The 24,641-nt window shown below is 34.5% G+C and overlaps 1 protein-coding gene across 1 annotated transcript in view; it reads right to left on the minus strand.

Moving 5' to 3' along the window:
* The window catches only part of LOC130245949 (FERM domain-containing protein 5), a 238,060-nt gene extending 213,829 nt beyond the window's left edge, over window positions 1-24,231 (minus strand). The window contains exon 1 of the mRNA XM_056478742.1: window positions 23,897-24,231. Within this exon, the coding sequence (XP_056334717.1) occupies window positions 23,897-24,001 (105 nt within the window). The 5' untranslated portion in view covers window positions 24,002-24,231. The remainder of the gene's footprint in view (window positions 1-23,896) is intronic.
* Between the last annotated feature and the right edge of the window lie 410 nt (window positions 24,232-24,641).

Below are 24,641 nucleotides of genomic sequence, written 5' to 3' on the forward strand. Positions count from 1 at the left end.
TGTCAAACTGATGAAGATTGTTTCTTAATTTGCTGGTGTTTTTGTAATTGCATGCGTTTTCCTAAATTGCAGTGCTTTAAGCTCTCTTGGCCACCGTACATGCTACAGTTTGGGACATATTAATTCTGTTTTTTGAATACTATTGTGGATGGATAATATGTGAATTCGGACACAGCAATAGTATTTGTTTTTCCTATAATGGAAGTCAATAGTTACCAACAGTGCTCAACAGAAAAATGTAATTCATAAAGATTTTGGAACCACTTGAGGGTGAGTAAATAGTGAGTAAATTTCCATTTCAAGGGGTTAACTGTCCCATTAAGAAGGAGTCAAATCAGTTCTAAAGTCTCTTGAGATCTCTTAAAGTCTTATGATTCATTTATTTTAAATCGCACAATGTCATATTTAAAACATTACACTACACTTTTCCTGCCTCTATGCAGCATTAAACAAAGCACATCTCATCTTCTGCAAAATGTAGTACATCTAAGTAGAATCTGCGCCACCTTTGCCAGTTTTACTCAGTTGAAGTGCATCTACTCAAAACACACATTCATTTCATCAACAAGCGAGGCAGAAGGAGAGACAAATTCTGTACATAAACAGTAATATCTCCATTCTACCGTACTGCATAACTCTCTCTCCCTGCCTCTGTTTTGCGCTGATGTAATCCTCTAGTTCAGTCCTGACGTGTTTTCTACTCCAGCCAATAGCATCCTCCCTGCACCATGACACGGGTAAACACCAGCCACGCACTAGTGAGGTTGCTCTTCATGAAACATTCAGGCCTAGCACACATTTTAATCTTTAATATCCTTACCGCAGCAACAGTGTGGAATGATCTGTGAGCACACACTGTGACAGCACACACATCCACAAATAAACACGGTTGCATGATGGTACACACTCACATGTCTAAATTTCAATTCGTAATAATAAACCAGAAGGAAAAGAAGAGCTCAGTCCGTGATCGGTAAGCTTGGTGTGCGTTTGTCACGGAGCGTTTGTGTCTTCAGATGCACTGGTGCAGTGATGACAGTGCAATACTGCATTTGGGTTGGGTACACACTGCACTGCTGTACTGATGGGACACACTCACACTTTTATAGAAGTCTCTTAAAGGTCCCATGATTTCAAAATGTTTATTTAGATGTTATTATCAGTGTGTTAGTCTTAAGGATATGGATAAGGTTAGTCTTAAGGATATCTATACGCTAGTGTGCTCTTAAACAGTGACAAAATTTGCACTTAGAAAATATAAATATCGAAAGCTTGCAGTTTGTCACTTCTTCCTAAATGGATAAATTATTATTTTTACATCACCTCATACTTCAGTTTCTAATAAAATCAAATCTTCTGACCAGTCAAATGCTGTCTAGTATCTGACATGTATAGTATAGTATCTGACATCTGCTAAATGACTAAATGTAAATGTAGTATCTGACATGTCCAACCCAGGCTCATTCAGAAAACGTACCTCCATATACATTTCTGAGAGCGCCAAATACTTCCCAGGAGCTAAACTTTTTTTGCAGTTTTTGTTTTCGCAAATCCACCAGAGGCCGTTGTGTATGCTTTTTGAGATCTCAAATTTCTCTCGCGAGTGCCTTTTGCGCCTGCTGTTCTCATGTAAACCCACCAGAGACCGCTGTCGAATGACTGACTGACTAACTGACTGATCGACTGACCCACCCTCCTCCTTCCCTAAACCCAACCAATTGTATTAATTGACCCATCCACGCACTTCTCTAAACCCAACCAACAATTTTCAAACGCAATCCAGAAAAAGAAAAGCCCTCGTCTGATTTTTACCACGTTTTCAGATTTTACCACATTCTCACCCTGTTATTTACTTGTTTATTTTATTTTTTGGCTTCTGTTTTTGTCTTACCTGCTTTCTGGAACCGTTCTTCGCCAGACTTAAACCCCGTCGTTGTGGTCAACTCTTCACTGTGTCTCAAGTCCGCCGACGTACATGGCGAGCTAACGGGACAAACTGGTAACAGTGGGAAAGCCATCCATATAGAGGTAAGCAGTCAGCTGGTAATCGCAGAAAGTAACGGCGTCATAACGCCCCATAGCATTCATTTCAAAAATGAAATACAGCCATACATCCTTCTGGCTACATAATTCACGATCTCCAGAAACGTATATAGGGCTACGTTTTCAGAATGAGCCTATGTTGGATACGTCCCACCCCTTTCAAGTTGGTTCTAATTAGTTTTTTATTTTCAAGCACTCTAATTGGCAGAGTTGTGATAAAAACCAACTGCTATTGCCTGTTTTTCAAAAAAGAGAGCTACTTAGGCCTGTCTTCATGTTTTGTTTAGATTACGTCAAACATCAAATAAAAATGTACATTTTGAAGCACTTCATGGGACCTTTAACTACAGTTTGCTAAATGGAGGACTGAACTTTTGGGATTGAGAAAAAAGTAACACTTTATTATAAGATATCCTTGTTACAAATGTACTATGTATTTACTAATAATATACACATATTATAATGATTATTACTCAGCAGTTAAATGAATAGTTACACTGTAACAAGGACACCTTAAAATGTAAAAAAGTGTAGCCAAAAAAAAACTCTGCTTTGACAGTTATGTCATAATAAACATAATGATATGTGTAATATTAAATAAATTCCTTTAAATAAATTAGACATTTTTAGCCAGCTGTTTTATAAAAGTACTGCAAGTCAAGTACATGTTTAATGAACATTAAATCTAAAATGAAAAAATATATATAATAAATATATCAATAAAATTGTCATAAGAAAACAGTTTTTACACATAATAGCTTTAATCTGTATATTACAGCATAGTTTTCTGAGCAAAAAGTTTTCAAATTTACATAAATACATTTGAATGACACTGAAACTTTATTTCATATTATAAAACAAAGAAAATTATAGTTGCATTCACTATAAACAGCATTTATTAGAAAGCCTAAACTAATTTATTAAATGTCTGCATTAAAATAAAAATTTGAATTTACAATGTTTATTTGGTAACACTTTAAAATAATGGTCCATTAGTTAATGTAAGTTAATGTATTTATATTACTAACATGAACAAAACAATTAGTAATACATTTATTATGGTGTTTATTCATATTTGTTAACGTTAGCTAATGTTATTTAATTTAATAAAGTTACCTCGTGTTCATGTTAACTCACTTTATATTAACTAACGTTAACAAGAACAATTTGGATTTTAATAATGCATTCGTTAATGCTGAACTATGATTAATAAAAGCTTTACAAGATTATTCCTACTTAGTTAATGTTAGTAAGTACATTAATTAAAAGACCATTATTCCAAAGTTACCATGAGCTGTTGGTTACCAAGCCAGCAACAGCTCAAAAATAACACCCCACCCCCTACTTAATATTCAGTTTCAGCTGGAAATATGTCATCATTGAAGTCAAAGTCCTCAGCAAATTCTGCTTTACACAGACTTTAAAGACAAAACTGACAATAAAGTTCAATCAAAATGTTTCCTCTTTGTTTAGACGAGTTCTTGTGTTTAAACAGCAGGGATATTTTATCTGGTTTTTATTCGTCATTATGTCTTTATGCTGAATTTTAAGCAGGGACAAAATAGTCTTAACTTGGCTCTGTAAAATCATTTTAAGTAAGACATAATTACAGCCCAACAGGGTCCAAAAAAGACCAGTTCCTTTCCAAAAACCTGAGCCCTTAACATGCCAAATCTTAAATGAAATAATCAAACATATTTATAAAATTTGAGTAAAAACCTAATTATGATTCATTCATGTGAAGGCCACATGTGTTACTCAAACTCCAAAGAACAATCCTGAAATTCAATCCTTTGCTAACTGCCATTTACAAACAAGCTGCACAGCATTTTATTCAAGATTAGTAGATGCCTTAGTTGGTGACAAGTAGGATTTGGATTAAAGCACTAAACTCACATGCTGGGAGAGAGCTATTACACAAAGAGCTCATGACGAAACCAAATAAGCATTTACAGAGAAGCACTAAAGGAGCACATTAACCAATACAACAAAGACTGCGTATGGTCTGCTCTTAAAGACAGCCAATGAAACGAGTCTGTCATTCCCAAAAGAATCAACTGACCAATGGAATCAGCAGCATTAAATTACAAGGATTTCTAAGGCAACCGGAATAAAAGCACATTCAATATAGACTAAACACAGGCAAAACACTGCTTTTTCCTACACCTGTCAGCTTTTTGCTTTTTTGGATTCTCGTGTTTTTTTTTTCAGTCTAATATTAAGAAACATCCAAAATACACTTTTAAGTGTTACCTTTTCACACTGAATCGATTTGTGCCAGTGTTGAGTGAAATCAATTTTAAAAGTAATTAAAATCATCTTTTTATACATTTTAAAATCATATTAAAATAGGGATGCTCCGATCTCTATTACTGACTCCTTGTCATGGCGATCGGCTGATACGGAGTACCAATTCTGATGCTTTAAGCTTTATATAACTTTGCCATTGCATAAAGCACATTTTCCCTTTAAGTAAGGAGATCTCTCTCTACTTAAGAGAATAAATTAAGAATATTATTTCATATAGTGCCTTAAATACATCTCTTATAACCATTTAACGTGGACATGTAATGGTCAGAAGCAGCTTTACAGTAAATAGATATAACAGATAAAAATGGTAAGACATATTACTCATAATGACATTTGGAAACATTGGAATTGATGAAAGAAGAATTCAACATGTCTCAATCAAGAAAAAGCTTGAATCGCATATTTAATGCATAAGAATTTAAAATACACACCTATAAATGCACAACTTCTTTACTAAAAGAAATAGCCCTGTAAACTACTGTTTAGTGCAAGTATATTATAAAAAGTTACGTTATTAAATATTCAAGTAAAAAAAAGAAGTGTTTTATTTCCCTAATACTTTTAGTGAACTTGCAATTTTGTTGAAAACACAGAGCTTTAAGTTCTTATATGTAAAAAGGCTTAATTTTGCCAGACAGCTGCACAATGATCGCAGTACCAAAAAGCCTCACAGCAGCTCGATCATACAATGAGAGTGAGAACGAGAGAGAGAGAAAGAGAGAGAAAGAAAAAGACAGAGAGACAAATTAGTGAGTACTGATCGAGTCGTGAAATGTGATTACCGGCTGATACCGATCTCTGGCCGATCCATCGGAGCAACGGATGCCCTTCCAGTCGCAACCCAACACTGGGAAACACCCATACACTCTTGCATTTACTCACATACACTACGGCCAATTTAGCTTATTTAATTTACCTGTGTCTTTGGACTGTGGGGGAAACCGGAGCACCCGGAGGAAACCCACGCAAACACGGGGTGAACATGCAAACTCCACACAAAAATGTCAACTGACCCAGCCGGGGCTCGAATCAGAGTCACTTTATTTTTTTAAGAAATTAAATGTTGGACTTTTTAAGGGAAGTAACGTGAAAGTATGTATTATGTTATTTTTGTTTTCTTTTTAAAGATTAAGCTAGGCTTAAGTTTATATAAAAAGTAATAAATAATTTTTAAAAGCAACTGCACCCAATACTACATTTTTAATTAGTAAATAGTTTTTTAATTAGTCTTTTTCTCCTACACTAAGCCATAAATCTCCACTTTAGTAGCACTTACAAACACCAAACTGCAGTTTTATTCAAAACCAAATTCTGAATATTTTTTAAAGAGTTAAAATGTTGGTGCTGTTTGCAGAAATGTCTGAGTAATGGAATAATAAAATGATAAAAAAAAACTTTTACTCGAAAATGTGAAAATATATATATTTTTAAATGTAAACTTATACGACTTTTTTATTGTTTTCCTTATTTGTAACTAATACAGATGAATATCAAATACAGAACATTAACATATACACAAAATGTTCTAAAGAAAATAATAAGTGTCATATACACAGCATATGCATATTAAATAATAAATGTACTTACAGTACTTACTCCCAGGGCCAGTTATATCAAAGTTGATATTTAGAAACACCTTGTTGTTTTTCGTTATAAATAATACATGTAAATTATGTTAATTATTAAATCAAAAATACACAGGGCGCCATTTACACCAATACGCCTTAGTTTTAAGATGGCATTATAAAATGAAAATGATGATATTTAATTAATCTTGCCTCTATCTAACGACTCTTTGGTCTTTTGAATCTATCAGGTATTGTGTCACAGCGTCAGTACACTGCTTCAATCTTTCGCTTTCATGCTTGTACCTAGTAATTTTAGCAAAAACCTCAGATACTGTTGGTTGGTTCCTGTTGGTTGTGCACCTTTTTTACCAACCAAATTTGTAGACACCATTATAACAACACAGATCACTTTGCCTATTCATACCAGAGTCCTGCGGAAAGTGATTGACAGGTGGTAATTTGTGTGTAACTTATCTTTATTAACTTATGATTTGGTTATGGGTAAAACAAAGACCATGCAGGTCAGGTAGTTGAAATGGTAGGCTACAAATAATTCATTTGTGATGAATTAATTAATTATTTATAATAATTATTCACTGCCACCTATGACGATGATGCCATTGTCCATCGCAATGTTTCACATTAGACATTGTACGATGCCAAATTGATCAACATCGCCTAACCCTAGTTGGCATGTAATGTGGTTGGGGCAATAGCATAGGCATTATTATTTCATCTCATTACATTTTTGCCAACATTGTGGGTCACAAAAATGCAGAAATCTTCTTCATTTATTAAAATTATTTGAAAAAGGAATTTTTAACCCAAATTATTCTATAATGTTCTGATTTTCTGGGCTAGAAATCACTGCAAATTAGTGTATTTTTAAATAAACGATGCCTCAATTGCATATTTAAACATCAATTGAATGTAATGAACCGAGGAGTTTCGAATGCTACCTCTACAAATTCCACAAATGCTTTTGTTGTAAACAGAAATGTAAGTGAATCAGTTGGCGTGGGAAAGAGGGAATGAGGTCAGGTACAGGGGGAAAGACTGAGAGCTTGAGGTCTTTGTCACTTTCCTCCACATTACTGGCAGGTTTCCATTACAAGCCACTGTAGTGAAAGGTCACTGTGTGAACAACAAGATTCCATCTATTTTTCTAGAGTGTAAGAAGCATTTGTCTATTGTTGCAGTGTGTGCACAGAGAGACATGCACACTATCAGCCAACACGATTGACCGTGTTGTTGGGGAGTCACTCTAGCAACTGCGAAGACCCCGATACCATGCGCATTTCAGCACTCAGAGCCTTGCTGTTGGATTAACTTGAGGAACCATCGCCTCCTTGTTCTTGGTGAATTTCAATAAACTTCTGCTTGCAAATTTACATACTAAGCAAGTTCACACACTTAGCATGTACTTAAACTTGCATACTAATTAAGCAAGTAGGATTTATTTTATACTAATCAAGAAAATGTTTATGCTTTTGTACATAATGTAGAGCTATGGTTCTCAACTGGTTTGGCCATGGGACCCACATGGTCATCAAGCTGCGACCCAAATTTTTAGGAACTATTATGTCATTTTAGGAATTATAATTTGTATTTATTTGTTAACATACACAAGTAGTAAGATAAATCATAAGAAAATCACCAAGACTTACAAATAAACAACATTTTATTGCTGTCATTTAACAAAATGTATGCACTTTTGTGATGCCCTCAGCTCTTGGAGTCGTCTTTGAAAATAGTCCACAGGTTTGTCCTTGCAACCGGGATGTTTGGGTTCTAAATTTCTTTGTAACTTAGAAGGTTTCATGCTCTCTTGTGAGAGCATCTCACTACATATGACACACTGAGGTTTTTTGTAGTCAATATTTGTAAATCCATACTTTACATAATCGGGGTCGTACTTGCGCTTCGACATATTTGTTGCTATAATTAAATGAAATTACACACGTGCATTTCAAAATAAAAGTCTGGTATAAGCAAAATAAGTTAAAAATTAAACTTTTGTTGTTTTTTTTGACCACACACTCCGCGACCCACTGAAAATGTTCCCGTGACCCACTTTTGGGTTGCGACCCACCAGTTGAGAACTATTGATGTAGAGCATACATTTTAAATAATTTTAAATTATACTTTTTAAATTGTTAATAATTATTTAATAAGTCATACCAGTTACTTAGCATAATGAATTATTAAAAATACTGTTAAAATAATTAATCTATGGAAAAAGATGCCAAGCATAACTGCTAGTGAACTTAACACCCAGTCATCAACATGCATTTTTGTTTATGTAAAACAGCCGACTTCTGTGATCGAAAGGGAAAATCTGCAATTAGGCATGAGCTGATAACCAGTTTCAAGGTTTACCGTGGTTTGGAAAAGTCAAGGGTTTAAAACTGCTAATATTTTCTGTTATACCGTTCCTAAGGCATGTATGGGGTTTTTTATTGTGTTGTCATAAAATCTGTGTTTTGAAAGTAATAAAGAAAGCAGAAGACAATCATTTATTTTAATTACACTTTTTTTCCAACTACTGACACACGTTTTCAAAACAGCATCATTTTTTTCAAACTGCACACACTAAATGCGAAATGCCTCACATCTCCTTCAAAATGTAACACTGCATTCAAAATGCCATAAACACATGTCAGAATAAAGCACTTGCATCAAATGGCAAACACTTCTTTCATAACATAACACTTTTGGATATAGCGTGTAAACACTGTTGCTCTAAATTTAAAGCTCGTTGCTTTTTCATAGGTTTATATCTACAATTCAATACAATGTTCTACAGTGAAAATAATCTGCTGAGAGGGAGAAAACTTGGGACTATTTTTGGGAGAAATACTATTAATGAAAATACTTAAATAACAGACAAATCCAAACATCCAACACAAGTGAGCTGCTTTCCAGACCAGTTCATCTCGATGATGTACAGTATAATGTCCACGACACCGCTTGTATAGTGCCATTTAGCAACTTGATAGCAGCCATATTTTTAAGGAAGTGTAACCAATTTAAAAAACAAGAATGAAATGGAATCTGGTGTGCTTTATGTCGTAGAATAAAAGATGAAAGTCTCTTGAGTTCATGGTAGCCACAAACCAATTTTAAGCAATTTAATCAACATCCCATTCAAAAAACCCATTGACTTTGGGACGAGGGAACCGGAACTGCTAAAATGCTTATAAAATAGTTCCTCCACTCTATAAATTTGAAATATTTAGTCTTCTGGTTTATATAATAACTTTGATTTGAATTTCTCAAAATCCCAAGTGTTATAAATAAGCTTAAAATCTTTTAGACAACAGTGTATATTAAAAAGAAATACTTTCACATAACAGTGTGTTAAGAAAGGCCTTGTGGGAGGCTATATTTTGTGATATTTCCTCAATAATAACCAGCTTTTTAAGCTCTTCTTCATCCATGACAGCAGTTTGAGAGTTCAGAACGGACATCTCCACTTCAAGGATTATCAACATGGGCTTTTTTTTATCTATAAGTAGCAACATAATTATAAGGAGACGTCTTTCACATAGCCAACGCAAGGGTTTGACAGGCAGAAAGTCATGATGAGGAAGACACACACATCCCACTTTTAGCCTGAGCTGTTCAAAATAAAGCTCCTTAAAGGGCCAGGGATTATTATGAGTGAGATTTCTTTACTCAAGTCCTCTTCAGCCTCCTACATGCACAGAAATATACATGACACACATGCACACACACAAACACCATATAAACTGGCAGTTTTGTATCGTTATTAAACCAGCCGACACATTCTCTCACACATGCGCTGTTTTATAAAGCAGCTGGAGATTACAGAGCCATTAATTTCATTCATCATCCGCTCAGAAGATGATTTCTGACATGGAGGAGGCCAAAGAGCGGTAAATCAGGGCTCAAACCCATTTTAGAATCACGATTACAATCATTAGATACACCGCACACAAAAAATATTGCATGAATTACCCAATAAAAGAATCTGTGGTGATTACTCATTTATATTGTAAAACACAGAGAAAATTGGTGGGTTAAAGAAATCTTTTATTTAGATTTTGGCTGCTTACATAATGTAGGGATGTAAAACTTTACTTAGTTTTAACACTGTAACAAGTTTATAAGGACATATTTGATGTTTAATAGACAGTTATTGTACGTGAAACAGGATTTTTGGACAAATTAGATTAAAATGATATTAATGGTACTAATTAATAAATAAACAAGCACAAATACTTTATTATATTATATTATATTACATTACATTACATTACATTACATTACATTATATTATATTATATTATATTATATTATATTATATTATATTATATTATATTACATTACATTATATTATATTATATTATATTATATTATATTATATTATATTATATTATATTATATTATATTATATTATATTATATTATTACTCCAAGGAATGTTGAAATTTTAACTGGCTGATTTAAGATTGATTCTGAATGCACAGGTAGTTTAAATTAAATGTGTTTCCCTAAACCATTAGTAGTAATAGTAACCATAGTGACAGTTGCTGGAGAATTCATTCATCTGTGTAATCTTGAGAAATTAACATGAGCTGCACTAGAGACTTGGTAGTGATTAACCAATTGGTAAATATGCTCAAAAACATTTGTGAAGAGGTAGCTAACACAGGTTACTATGAGCTATGACATGTCCGTGTCTTTTTCGCACACAAACACAGTCTCTCTCTTGTGTGCGCTCACTCTCTGTCTGCCTGTGACTTATTCGAAGCGGGGATTAGAGGATCTACATGTCATAAAGGATGAAAATTCAGTCAAATATTGCGCTGCAAAACTAGTTTTACAACAAATGACCACGAAATGAGCAGACATCAACAGCTTGCCGTGCATTAAAGGATTGTAAATGTACTTTGTGAAGACAATTTTCATTTCTTTGTCTACACGTCATGCATTTTAAATCCTTTAATGCACAGCAATCCATTGATAATCCCTTAGCATTATATTATATAGAGTTATATTATATTATATTATATTATATTATATTATATTATATTATATTATATTATATTATATTATATTATATTATATTATATTATATTATATTAGAACAATATTCTGATAAAAATAAGTGTTATTCTCTTGAGAACAATATTGAAATTTGGGATCAGAGGCAATGCTTTGATTCTTCCCAGGCCCTGTAATCTAATTGTGCTTGAGTGATTCTAGAGGCAAGTACCTGATGCTTGAACCACAAACATGCTCATGTTTTACATAGTGGGATCATTCACCTAAAAATAACACAGCATGTTCTTCCAGAAATGGCTGACACACAACTCGCATTTTCCCTCTAAAATGCAAGAATGCCTCTCAAAAGCATTTCCTCAACAAATCTCATGGTTACAAAGAGCAATGTGGCAATGGGTTTGAGAGATGCATCTTCAGCATGGTTGAGTGCACTTGCAATTAGTGCTAATTAGAGTTCCAGGGTACAAAACACAAGAAGTGATGATAAGCGGAGATGCCCGCATGTTCTCACAGGACTATAATGCTGGAAACCCTACCAAGGAACAAATCGAATAACGACTAGAAAAGCCCATTTCATTTATCTCAAACTTAAAGTGAGAAACTGCTGGCTTTTCTTAAAATGTCTATAGCACTGTATTTTTTTCTGTAGATTTAAATTACGATGAATATTTAAAAGATGTCTTCTCAAAATGATTTTTCCCCCTGTACATAGCCATACAGTACTGTACATCTCCACTTCAACAGCATGTACAATTTTACACATAGTGTATATTCTAAAATATTTTCAGCAATATTTCCTAAATATAGGACTCATTTATTTTATTCTTTGTTTTTCCAACTTTGCAGTATTTACTAAATAACTGAGTACAGAATTACTGAGCAGTAAACAGCGATACCTAAAATCCTCTCGGTAATTCCTTCAAATACAACACATTTACAATTTTGTGATTTAGGGACATCGTACACCATACATTATACGTGTCAGACGCAAATTTGCTTTTATTTTCAGACCAGTGCAACTGTAATTTTAACGTTTTGTGCCACGTTGTTTAAATAGCAAATTCATTTGCTATACTTTGTGGACTGAAAGTATTATTATTAGCAGTATTATTTATTATATGCATATTTATATTTGTTTTAATAAAAACAAGTTAAGATGTGTCCACCTGTCGGGTTTTGGAGACGTATGCATCACCATATGGGGCATAAGAATAGGATGTGTGTTTGGATATAACTCAGTTTTTCAGTAGTTTTTGTACTCACAAAATCCGCCATGTAAATAGTAAATGACTCTTAAAGGGAATGGGAGATCAAACTCTGAATGGTTTAATGCACATTAACACACCCATAACTCATTAGGAGAATAAGCACAACCCTGTTAGACCATGCACCACGGCGCACAGCATATTTTTCCACCCTTAAAATAGCAAAATTGGATTCGTACATACCCTTAAGCGTTTGTGCTTTAGTGCTTTAGAAAAAAATAGAGCCGTTAATATTTTTTTCTTAGTTATTTATGCTTTTAAAGTACATTATGGGACCATGAACAACAACTTTACTGTTAAAAAGTGACTTTTATTGACAATTTTAGTGATATATTATAGTTGATGTTAAAATTATTGTACAAAAACCTGGTAATAAACTGCCAGTACTTTTCTGTCTTAATTTTCTATTACATTATTTATTATACAACATCAAAATGTCAATAAAAATCACATTGTTAGACTGCACAGTTGAATTTTCAGCATCAAAAGTTGACAGAGCAGAGATCAAGGTCCCTTAATTCAATTTATAGCCATAAAAATAATAATAAAATAATAAAACAGAGAATTACAAAATATGGAACTGGTTAATTAAAGGCTATTTTGCAGTCTTATATTTTACCCTATTCACCTGCAGTTTCTTGCCTTAAAAGCACAAATACTCCATTATTTGTGTTTGTATTTAGAGGATAATTACATGCGTGTGATGTGTGTGCTAATTTGTGATTCCCTTTCTCTCTCATCCCACTCAAGCACACACAAACACATACACACACACTCATGTTCTCAGTGTTAACAGCAGCCTAGCTGTGGTTGTCTGTGTGCTTTTTCACTGTGACCTGTAGATGTGAGAAGCTTGTAAATTGCCAGCAATCACTGAGAACTACAGCGAGGGAAAGGGACGCGAAGAGCTGCAGCCTCAGTCAAATTCAGACTGCATCTGCAAAAGCATCTTATGATGAGAGGAGAGCTCATCCCTCACACACACAGAGACCATACATTATTCAAGACAACTGAACTTTCAGAGTCATGAGCTAGGCACTTTTAGGTAACTTTTTAGGTGATAAGCTACATCCATTTAAATTCAATTGAGAAAATGACACGAGGATTTACAATATAACATCACAATTAATAATAAAGTACACGTTAAACCAATATGCCATAAACCATATCAACTAAAGTAGTTACAATGTGAATTCAAACCATATTAAAATATAATTTAAAGCTTAAAAACAGTACAAATACAATTATATAAAATGTATAAACAGCATAAAAATTTGGTTTCTTTTTTTAGATAAGACATTTTGGGCAAGTGACACGCTTTTGAAGGTTATCAACTAGGTTTTGCAGTTTGTACTAATTGTTTTGAGAAATGCATTAACTGTTGTGCAAATGTAAATAGTGTTGTGAGAAATGCACCAAAGCGACTGAGAAAAACTGTAAATGAAACAAATGAATAATGACTATAAAAAATTATACGGCTGTTAAACTGTTGCACTTTTTTGTGTTGTCAATAAGCTCGTTTATGTAGTTTCTACTGGTGTGTGTGTGCACCGTTGTGTGCAATGTTTGTATGTTTCTAACCACCTACAAGGATAGTGGGGGTCGCAAGTCACTGGAATTACCATTTTGGGGGTCACAAGTGAGTGGATGGATGGACAGACGGACGGACGGACGGACGTCAGTGTTAGTATGGTTAAAAAACACTAGTATTTCCTATAAATTACTATAGTAAATAGTCTTTTTCTTTGTCCCGCCTTCTTGTGTTGTTTTGTGTTATCCCATAGGCTCCCATTTTAATGTGGTCTGGGCTCTGATTGGCTGCTGGTCAATGATGCCTGGATTTCCCTACTCCTTCGGCCGACGACCAACCTTTATTCTTGTACAAATGTCCATGTATGCTTGCAACTTCTTGAGCGTTTGAGCTTGTAGGGGTGGCCTGCCTATTTATTTGATTACTTTTGACTTTATGTTCAGGAAGGAAGGTAAGCTTCCTGTATTTTTTCTTTAAAGATTTATAGGTAATTTAGTTTATTTACTTTGATTCTTTATTTACTTTGATTCTTATTTACAGATTCTTTTGTTTGTAATTTTGGCCTGTGGACACCCCGAGAGATGCTCATTTAAATTGCTACTTTTTTCTATAATAAATCTATTCTAAGTTGAGACTACTCAAATGATTTGATGTTTGTGATTCCCTCAGTTCGTTTGAGTGATGGGAAATCAACAACTCAATTAATTGTTTAATTAAATATTTATGTGCAAATAACCTAAAATGGCTAATAGATTAAACTTCCACATTTTTCAGCTTTTATATTCTTTACTTACTCCCAGAGCTGTTTATATCGAAGTTGATATTTAGCTGCACCATGCCGGTGTTTCATAACATCTTATTTTTACGAGGTGGGTCGTTAGTTTAATGCTAAACCCCCAACCAGAATATACACACATACAGACCAGGATATAAACACATACACTATGGACAATTTAGCTTACCCAATTCATCTATAGCATATGTTTTTGGACTGTGGGGAAAACCGGAGCACTTGGAGGATAACCTACACCAGCATAGAGACAACATGCAAACTCCACACAGAAATGCCAACTAACCCAGCCGGGACTCAAACTAGCAACCGTCTTGCTGTGAGGCGACAGTGCTAACCACTGCACCACTGTGTCACACCTGCGTGTATATCAATTAAGAAAAATGTACAGAAGCATTTACATATCTACTTACTAATTTAACTTTTCTCTTTCTTCAGATGGGTTCAGGTAGTGCCTCTGTCCTGCTACGCTTCAGCAAAATTCAGCATCACAAGCAAAATGACAACCTTGTGTCATATAACATATCGACCAATCAGCGTGGTTGTCAAGGCAGAATTTCAAGCGCAACCAATAATTTTAAACAGAGACATGGTAAATCATTTAAAGCAATTAAAATGTTAAGTTCAGAGAACTTTTTTGCTGCCTAATGAGTAAGTTAAACACACCTTTTTAAGTTTTGATGCCTCATCTTGGCATTTTAAGTAACGTCAAGTTATATTAACTTAATATCTTTAGTAATGACAACAGCAGGGTTTACAGTGTAGTGTCCACATTTGGTTGTAGACTGAAGGGGAATTTTAGCATAAGTTTTTTTTCTTTGTTTGTTTCTCTTGGGAAATCCACCACCCACAACCTTTTTGTTTATGTCCCCCATGTTGTTTTTCCCTTGAACATTACAGTTTATAACATTTTTAATAGTGTAAATATAATATCTGGGTTGGTGTTGTATGTTATGGGACAGAAACCTTGTAATAAACTGCTAGTACACCTTCTGTTATTTTACAAACTTATTTCTCTCTATATTACTGTATGTCTTATATTATTTTAAACTACTAAAATGTCAATAAAAGTCACTTAGTTGAACTGTAAAGTTGAATTTTCAACATCAAAAGTTGACAAAGCAGAGATCAAGGTTGCAAAATGCAATTGCCAATGGAAAACACTTGTGAACCACAAAATATGAAAAATGTTAATTAACAGATATTTTTTACGGTGTAGTCAATCTAGATTTATTAATTCTATTCAAATTCAGCTTCTATTGAAAACAAAATGTATTTTTGTATACTGCACTGTCAGGTTTTTTTTTTTTTTTTTTTTCAATTTTGTGCAGCTTTAGCTGAATGAGTAGTCCGGAGTCATTTGACTTACAATATTTTTATGGTACTTTGTTGTCATTTTTGTAGAGTCTAAAAGCCCTTGGTCAGCATTTTGCATTCACCGTAAAGAATCATTCCCTTCATGTTGGATGTGAAATAATAAAAACTACATTCCTTTTCAAGTGAACCTTCCCTTTAAATGCAGCCCGCGTACATAAATAAACCCATTTCAAACTCTGTATAGTCAGCATCTCCCAGATTCAACATGTTACACTTAACACATTTAATTGTGTCGTTCAGATTTCCATATCACACCTTCAATTTCACGTTCACTGCGGCACAGAAACATGGACTTGAGTTTTGAAAAAGTACATTAGCGACATGTAAATTGTACAAATCTTCCACCGAGCTGCTATCTACAGTATGTCAAACAAACGGTACATCTGCTGTGTTGACTGTTAAAAGAAACACGCAAGCTACGCCAATTCACATCAGGTTTGAAGTCACCGGGGAGCTTTAAAAGAAACTATCTGCTCGTGATGAAAGCACTTCCTGGAGGGACTGAATCTCAGTATAGAGGGAACAAGATATTTGGGGTAAAGAGGGAGAGAGTGAGGGAGAGAATAAAAGGGTGACCTAGTTCCGCCTTTCACTTGTTCCTTCCCCGGACTAGGTGTCCTGGAACCCCGAGGCCAAACTGACAGGCCTGAGACCAGTGTAGCAGGGCCAGAAGAAGGCAGAAAGGACGTTAAACAATGACTGTGCACTCTCAACCTCAGCTGCCCAAACTAGTGAGTGTGGATTATTTCCCTGTTCGCAGAGAGAGAGAGAGAAAGAGAGAAAGAGAGAAAGAGAGAGAGAAAGAGAGAGAGAGAGAGAGAGAGAGAGAGAGAGAGAGAGAGAGCTGGCAGCCCGCTCTGTCACAGTCTCTCCTCCATTACGTCACCGTGCCAAACAACACAGCACTGCTGCACACGGCACACCTGCTGCTGGCTACACTGGAGCCACTCCAGCTCTATATCAGCCCTGCTGCTCACCTCCTGCCTGCCGCTCGCTACAGACACGCACAGCCCGGATACAATTAACATTCTCAAAAATACATGGAAGACCTTTTATTGGGTCATTTTAGCATTGAAAATTTGGCACAATTGTGTTTCTTTAGTTTTAATGATTAAAATAATCTTTACTTGGTTTACAGTAAGTTTCCTTAATACATACAGTAAATAACTGTAAATTTACTTCCCTAGAATTCCCTGCATTTTTCTCCACTTTTTTTGCAAAATTACATTGCAACATTACACTCACCAGCCACTTTATTAGGTACACCTGCCCAACTGCTTGTTAACGCAAATTTCTAATCAGCCAATCACATGGCAACAACTCAATTCATTTAGGCATGTAGACATGGTCAAGACGATCTGCTGCAGTTCAAACTGAACATCAGAATGAGGAAGAAAGATGATTTAAGTGACTTTGAACATGGTATAGTTGTTGGTGCCAGACGGGTTGGTCTGAGTATTTCAGAAACCACAGATCTTCTGAGATATTCATGCACAACCATCTCTAGGGTTTACAGAGAATGGTCTGAAAAAGAGAAAACATGCACTGAGCAGCAGTTCTGTGGGCGCAAATGCCTTGTTGATGCCAGAGGTCAAAGGAGAATGGCCAGACTGGTTTGAGCTGATAAAGGCAACTGTAACTCAAATAACCACTTGTTACAACCGAAGTACACAAAAGAGTCTCGATGAGTCTCGATTTCTGCTGCGTCATTCGGATGGTAGGGTCAGAATTTGGCGTCAACAATATGAAAGCATGGATCCATACTGCCTTGCCTTAAAAGTCCAGGCTGGTGGTGGTGGTGTATTGGTGTGGTGGATATTTTCTTGGAACACTTTGGGCCCATTAGTACCAACTGAGCATCGAGTCAATGCCACAGCCTACCTGAGTATTGTTGCTGACCATGTCCATCCCTTTATGACAACAGTGTACCTATCTTCTGATGGCTACTTCCAGCAGGATAACACGCCATGTCATAAAGAGTGAATCATCTCAAACTGGTTTCTTGAACATGACAATAACTTCACTGTACTCTAATGGCCTCCAACGGTCACCAGATCTCAATCCAATAGAGCACCTTTGGGATGTGGTGGAACGGGAGATTTACATCATGGATGTGCAGCCGACAAATCTGTGGCAACTGCGTGATGCTGTCATGTCAATATGGACCAAAATCTCTGAGGAATGCTTCCAGAATCTTGTTGAATCTATGCCACTAAGGATTAAGGCAGTTCTGAAGGCAAAAGTGGGTCCAATCCGGTATAAGCAAGGTGTACCTAATAAAGTGGCCGGTGAGTGTATGTTTATCTGTAATGTATTGCTAACCTAATAAAGTGGCCGGTGAGTCTATGTTTATCTGTAATAATCTAATCTAAAATAACACTGTATAATCTTCATTGTGTAAATAATTACAATTAATATTTAAGCAACAAACAATATCATTTCTTATACACAAATGGTTTAAACTACCTTGAAATGCTCTCGCTGTCACAGACCTCAAAAACACATGCAAATGATAAACTTTCACTAAGGTTAAAATTTGCAATTTTAAAAAGTGCTTGTGGAAAAGGTGTTAGTGATGAGTGCTGGCTCATATCACTGTCTCAAAGTCACCTGCTTTTGGTTGTGTTTATTTCAGTGTAATTTATAGATGTTAGTACTTTAAAACATGAGTGTATTAACACTGTATAAATAGGTAGTTAATCTTTTATGTAAAAATGTATTTGACAGTTTCTACCAAATTGACTCACTTTCTCACCACAGCGGAATGAACCACCAATTACTCTGGCAATTCTTTTAAATAGTGTATACCCTTCCTCCCGCAACCCAGTACTGGGAAACAACCATACACTCTCACATTTACACATGCACTCATAGACTACAGCAAATTGTGTTTACCAAATTCATTCATTCATTTCTTTGGACTGTGGGGTAAACTGGAGCACCCAGAGGAAACCCACGCAAACACGGAGAGAACATGTAAATGCCACACAGAAATGCCAACTGGTCCAGCCGGGACTCGAACCAGCGACCTTTTTGCTGTGAGGCGGCAGTGCTAACCACTGAGCCTCTGTGCCACCCCCATTTATTGTGTATCAAACAAATCATTTTCTCTTTTCCTATGAGTAGTGCACATTTGGGATGTTCTGTGTTATATAAGATAATTTAGTTAATGCTACTTATGCATAATCTTATTGTGATATGCATTACCATTCTTAGTGTGCATTAATACATTTTTATGTACAGGTGGGGGGGGGATCACAATAAGCAAATATAGTTAAATTGTGAGATGAATCTGAATGATATAATATGTATTTTACATTTTACACAGCTTCATTAAATTTGTCTTTTCACAAAGCCAAAAGAAAAGTACATGCAATCAGAACATGATAACAGAGCCTTATCATCACATCACATCTCAATCTGAAATATACATATATCCCATTCAAATTTACTAAAAACCTTTTCACTTTTACTGTAAAAATGGCTTATATCCCAATCTAAAGAATCTTTTATCCTGACAACAATACATATCACAATACATTTCCATTTTTTGTAAGTTAAATCAATTAATAGTTTATATATATTGGCCAGATGTAAATTACTATATATATATATATATATATATATATATATATATATATATATATATATATATATATATATATATATATATATATATATATATATATATATATATATATATATATATATATATATATATATATATATATAAAGCATATACAGAAATGTACACATTTATATGTGATCATATTTTTCACTTTATTTAGAACTTCAGGGCAAATGTTTGAATATAAATAAATATTAATAAACTATAAAACACTTTTGAAAAGGGCCAACATAAAAATGTAAAAATATATATTTATACACTACCAGTCAAGTTTGGGGTCAGTTTTGTTTATTCAGTTCATCAAGGTGGCATTTATTAAATATAAAAAATGGTTGAACTGTTAACATATATATAAAAAAAAATAATAATTTAAACTACCATATTACTAAAATAAAATTTTAAATAACGGCAAGTTTAAAGTAACTACAAGTTTCAAATGAAATTATTACTCTAGTCATCATTGCTTTTATTACTATTACATTAATAATATTAATAATATTAATAATAGTAATAATAATAACAGAGTGATTTCTGAAGAATCATGTGACAGTGAAGATGTGAAGTTGAAAAATCATCTTTAAAATCACTTAAATAAATTATTAAATTAAAATTATAAACTACTGAACAATTATAAATAAACTTATTTACTTATTTTAGTGCAATATTATTTCACAATTTTACAATTTGTACTGTATTTTTGATTAAATAAATGCAGCTTTGGTGAGCAAGAGAAGCTTATTTTAAAAACTACTGACCCCAAACTTTTGACCGGTAGTATATATATATATATCTATAGATCGATCGATCGATCGATCGATAGATAGATAGATCTATATCTATATCTATATATATATATACACAGTTGAAGTCAGAATTATTAGCCCCCCTTTGAATTTTTTTCTTTTTTAAATATTTCCCAAATTATGTTTAACAGAGCAAGGAAATTTTCACAGTATATCTGATAATATTTTTTCTTCTGAAGAAAGTCTTATTTGTTTTATTTCCGCTAAAATAAAAGCCGTTTTTAATTTTTTAAAAGCCATTTTAAGGTCAAAATTATTAGCTCTTTGGCTATTTTTTTTTTTTTTGATAGTCTACAGAACAAACCATTGTTATACAATAACTTGCCTAATTACCCCAACCTGCCTAATTAACCTGATTAACCTAGTTAAGCCTTTTAATGTCACTTTAAGCTGTACAGAAGTGTCTTGAAAAATATCTAGTCAAATATTATTTACTGTCATCATGACGAAGATAAAATAATCGTTATTCATAATAATCAGTTATTAGTGATGAGTTATTAAATGTAATATACATTTTAAATATATTATTAAATATAATATGTATAAATTCTTTTCTCTCCATTAAACAGAAATTGAAGAAAAAAAAAATAAACAGGGGGGTAATAATATTCAGGGGGCTAATAATTTTGACTTCAACTGTATATATAAATATATATATATATATTGCTTAATAAAATGCGAAACGTAAACATTGTACTTTTAAAATTGCAACTTTCTCACAATGCAATTATGTATCTGTCTAAATCCCTGTAATGTTGTGTAATATTGCACTCATACAATTTATAAACCAGTATTACAATAAACCATGTATTTTATGACTGAAATGATAATAGGAAATTATAGACTTTTCATTTTGTCCATGCGATATATAATATCAATTTACACAGCCCTAATCCCTGCAGGTCTTTAAACATCAACAGGTCAACAAAATGTGGATCTTCCACAATAACACTACTTCTCATAAACGACATTTCAAAATTCCTCTGTTTTCCTTCTTCTAATCCTTTCTAACACGCAACGATTGTCTTGATGTGTCGAAAGCGTATGAAAGCCCCGAGGGAGTGTGTGTCATCCAGGAGCCACAGTCCTCTCAGACTTCAGAGCGCTGAGGAATAGGATGCTCTCAGACTGACTGTAATGGAAAGCGATCTGCGAGCTCCCACTTCATTTCAAGCTACACATGAAACAAAAGAAATCCTCTAAGAAACACAAACAGCCTCAGATGAGGGGAAAAAAGGCAATTGTAGGTCTTAAGTCTCCTATTGAAAGAAAATTATGCACGTCTCATTTAATTATCTCTTATTAAAAACTTAGCAATATTTTTATTCTATTTTTCTGCTCTGCTTTAAACAACAAAAATTAATTAAAAAGTCTTGTGGTGAAAACCTGGAAATTATTTAACAACATTCAAGATTGCAGGGAACTAATTATAATAATTTATGAATCATGATTAATATAAATATTAATAAAGAAAATAGTTGCTTATGTAACTTTTTTTTTTTAAATATGAATCATGGAATACATCAATATTCTGAAAAAAGTCAAAAAAGGCATTCAATTGTGCACTGTAAATCATTTCAATATTAAAACTGGAAATTATTTAACCACAAATTCACAATTGGCCATAAAAAAATGCCCACAATGTATAAAATTTTTTCAGTTTTTGGTTGAAAAATGATGCTGTGTAATTAGCAGTTGATCACTAACATGAAATGTGTATTCTAAAATGCTAAAGGAATTTAATACTAATGAAAACACAAATTTAAATTAATTTGGTATTATTGAAGATAAAATGTGCTAAATTAGTACTATTGAAATCTGAAATTGTTTAAAACACTTTTAAATGTGCATTATGTCAGTATAATTATGACAATAGTGTGACATACAGGCTTTTTGGGCTAATAAGGTGTACTATATTTAACATAATTTTAACAAGAATAAATTATACAAAATCAAAACAAAATAAAGTTCAACTAGAAATCTCCCAATATATTAAGCATAAATAAAACCTCAAGTGTGATTTTTTGTAAATTAAAATAAAATACAAAAATATTCATAGTGTTGGTCCACTGAGACAAAAGTCAGCTAGGATCAACTGAGAAGACTGAAATAGTTAGGTTTGGTTGCAGTTTCTCTTTCCCCAGTGTTTATGATGTAACACTCGTTCATCACTGAGTAACAGACCTATAATCTGTCGGATTTCACACACTCCTGTACAGCCGGTGCTTAGCAGCCATCCATCCATGCTGCTCTGCTAAACTGCTTGATTTACAAGTGCCCAAGGGGCAGTTTTGGAGACCAAAGCGTACATTATTAATGGATGTGTAGTGTTGACATCATTCCAGAATCCATACAATATATTCCTGCTTATGAAGCAATCCCACTCCTATGATAATAAACTGTAAAAGGGACATGTGCAATGAGCAAATAGATTTTCTGATGCATTCTTGTTCAGAATCCAGGCACAAGTTAAGAACATAATTCACCCGAAAATGAAAAATCTGTTGTTCACTTGGATTTTATCGTGTACACTTAAACTGTGATTAAATTAATAGTTTCGCACTTGCACAGACTGATTGTTTCACTTTCTAAATCTTCAAAGTATTGTCACTGTGATGAGTATTCATTTTGTTTTGCCTGTATATTTGTTTATTTAGTCTCAAAGTATCAATATCCATCAATTTGCATTTTATGAACTACCAACAAAAGTTACTCACACTTTGGTTGGTCTGAAGGTGAGTAAATTTACAGCAAATGTTCATTTTTGGCCATACTTTTCCATAAACATCTCCATTTGTGCTCTACAGACAAAATAATAATAATTCTGAGCTAACTAAACAACGACCGACTTTTTTATTTTTAGGTGAACTATTTCTTCACACCAAAAAAGTCCCTTAGGACTGTCTCAAATACCCAGTCCAGACCTGAGTGCACACAAAAGTAAAGTTATTGCCATAGAATCCACTTGAAAAGTAAAAATCTGTCATGCTTGGCGTGGAGATGTTAGACAGAATATTAGTGACTGACAGCCTCAGTCACCATTTGCTCTCATAGCATCAGTTTTTTTTTTTTTTTTCTTAACGTTAAACTTATGTTTCACGAAGACGTTTTATTTTTGGGTGAACTACTCTTTTACACCGACCCCTGAATCCCTCAGGACGCTTCAAAAACATATTCAGCCTACCCATTATGAGTCCAAAAATATTTGAGGATGCTCTCGTATAATATAAACTGCTAGCACACAAACCATAAACAAACCAGCTTCTAGATTCCACTACAGTAGAAGCAGCACTACAGAGTGCTGTGTTCTGGTTTACGAGAATGCAACACATCGACAATAGTCAAGACGAGAGCAAAACAAGCCCACTCTATCCAAAAACCAATCTATCGCAGCTCACAGAGATGTGCTGTTTTCGAAGGAGAGCTGGTTTTAGGGGGGAAGCTGCTGGCACCTGCTGTTAAAACCCACTGCGCACGCTTCTCTCAGCCTGCAACAAAAGGTCTGCTGATCGCGTTTTTTCGGCAGCACAGGTGCCGCTGTTGAGACTGACCTGAATGGTGCAGGTATACTCCGTATCGTCCAGCAGTCTGACCGTGCACATGTATTCCCGCTCCAGGTTTCTGACGCTGCCACTCATCAGGCGACTCAACATCATCTCTGCGCTCACGATCAACGCTGGTCTGCGTCCGGGACCAGAACAAAAACCTCCAGCAATGTCACATCCACCAAACTCTCCGGTCGCCCAGGTGAAACGCGCTAACCGAAGCCCGCAGCATCTTTATCCGCTGACATGAACGCCGCAGTTGTTCGGGAGAGTGTTTGGGGTTTTGTTTTTGCGAACAGGTTCCTCCGGCGAGCATCCAGGTCCAGATTAAGTCGCTGTGGTTACGAGCAGACAGTAGCAGCCAGCCCGACTGTTGACCATTCACCGCTTGATATTTGAGCAAGGAGGCGGGACCATAAAGGCTGATTGACGCGCCTTCTAGCCAATGATGTGGTTCACCAAATAAGGACGCGCTTGAAATGGACAATGAAAGATTGGGGTGCTGCTGCGTGTTTGGAGGTCATTGTTGTCCAATAAGATGCTGGACAAAGGTAGTAGTAATGCTACAAAGATGAATCGCTGTTTGTTTTTGTTTTGTGAGCCTCAAATTTGTTCAATTGGCAGCATAACTGAATCAATCAAGAGAAAACGCTTATATTACTGCATAATGGACATTCTACTAGAAACGTACATTATCTGTCCCTGAAATAAAAACATAAATGCAGTGAATAAAAAGTATTTTACCCCAAAA

This window comes from Danio aesculapii, chromosome 18 (assembly GCF_903798145.1).
Source record: "Danio aesculapii chromosome 18, fDanAes4.1, whole genome shotgun sequence".
In the NCBI taxonomy this organism is placed as follows: domain Eukaryota; kingdom Metazoa; phylum Chordata; class Actinopteri; order Cypriniformes; family Danionidae; genus Danio; species Danio aesculapii.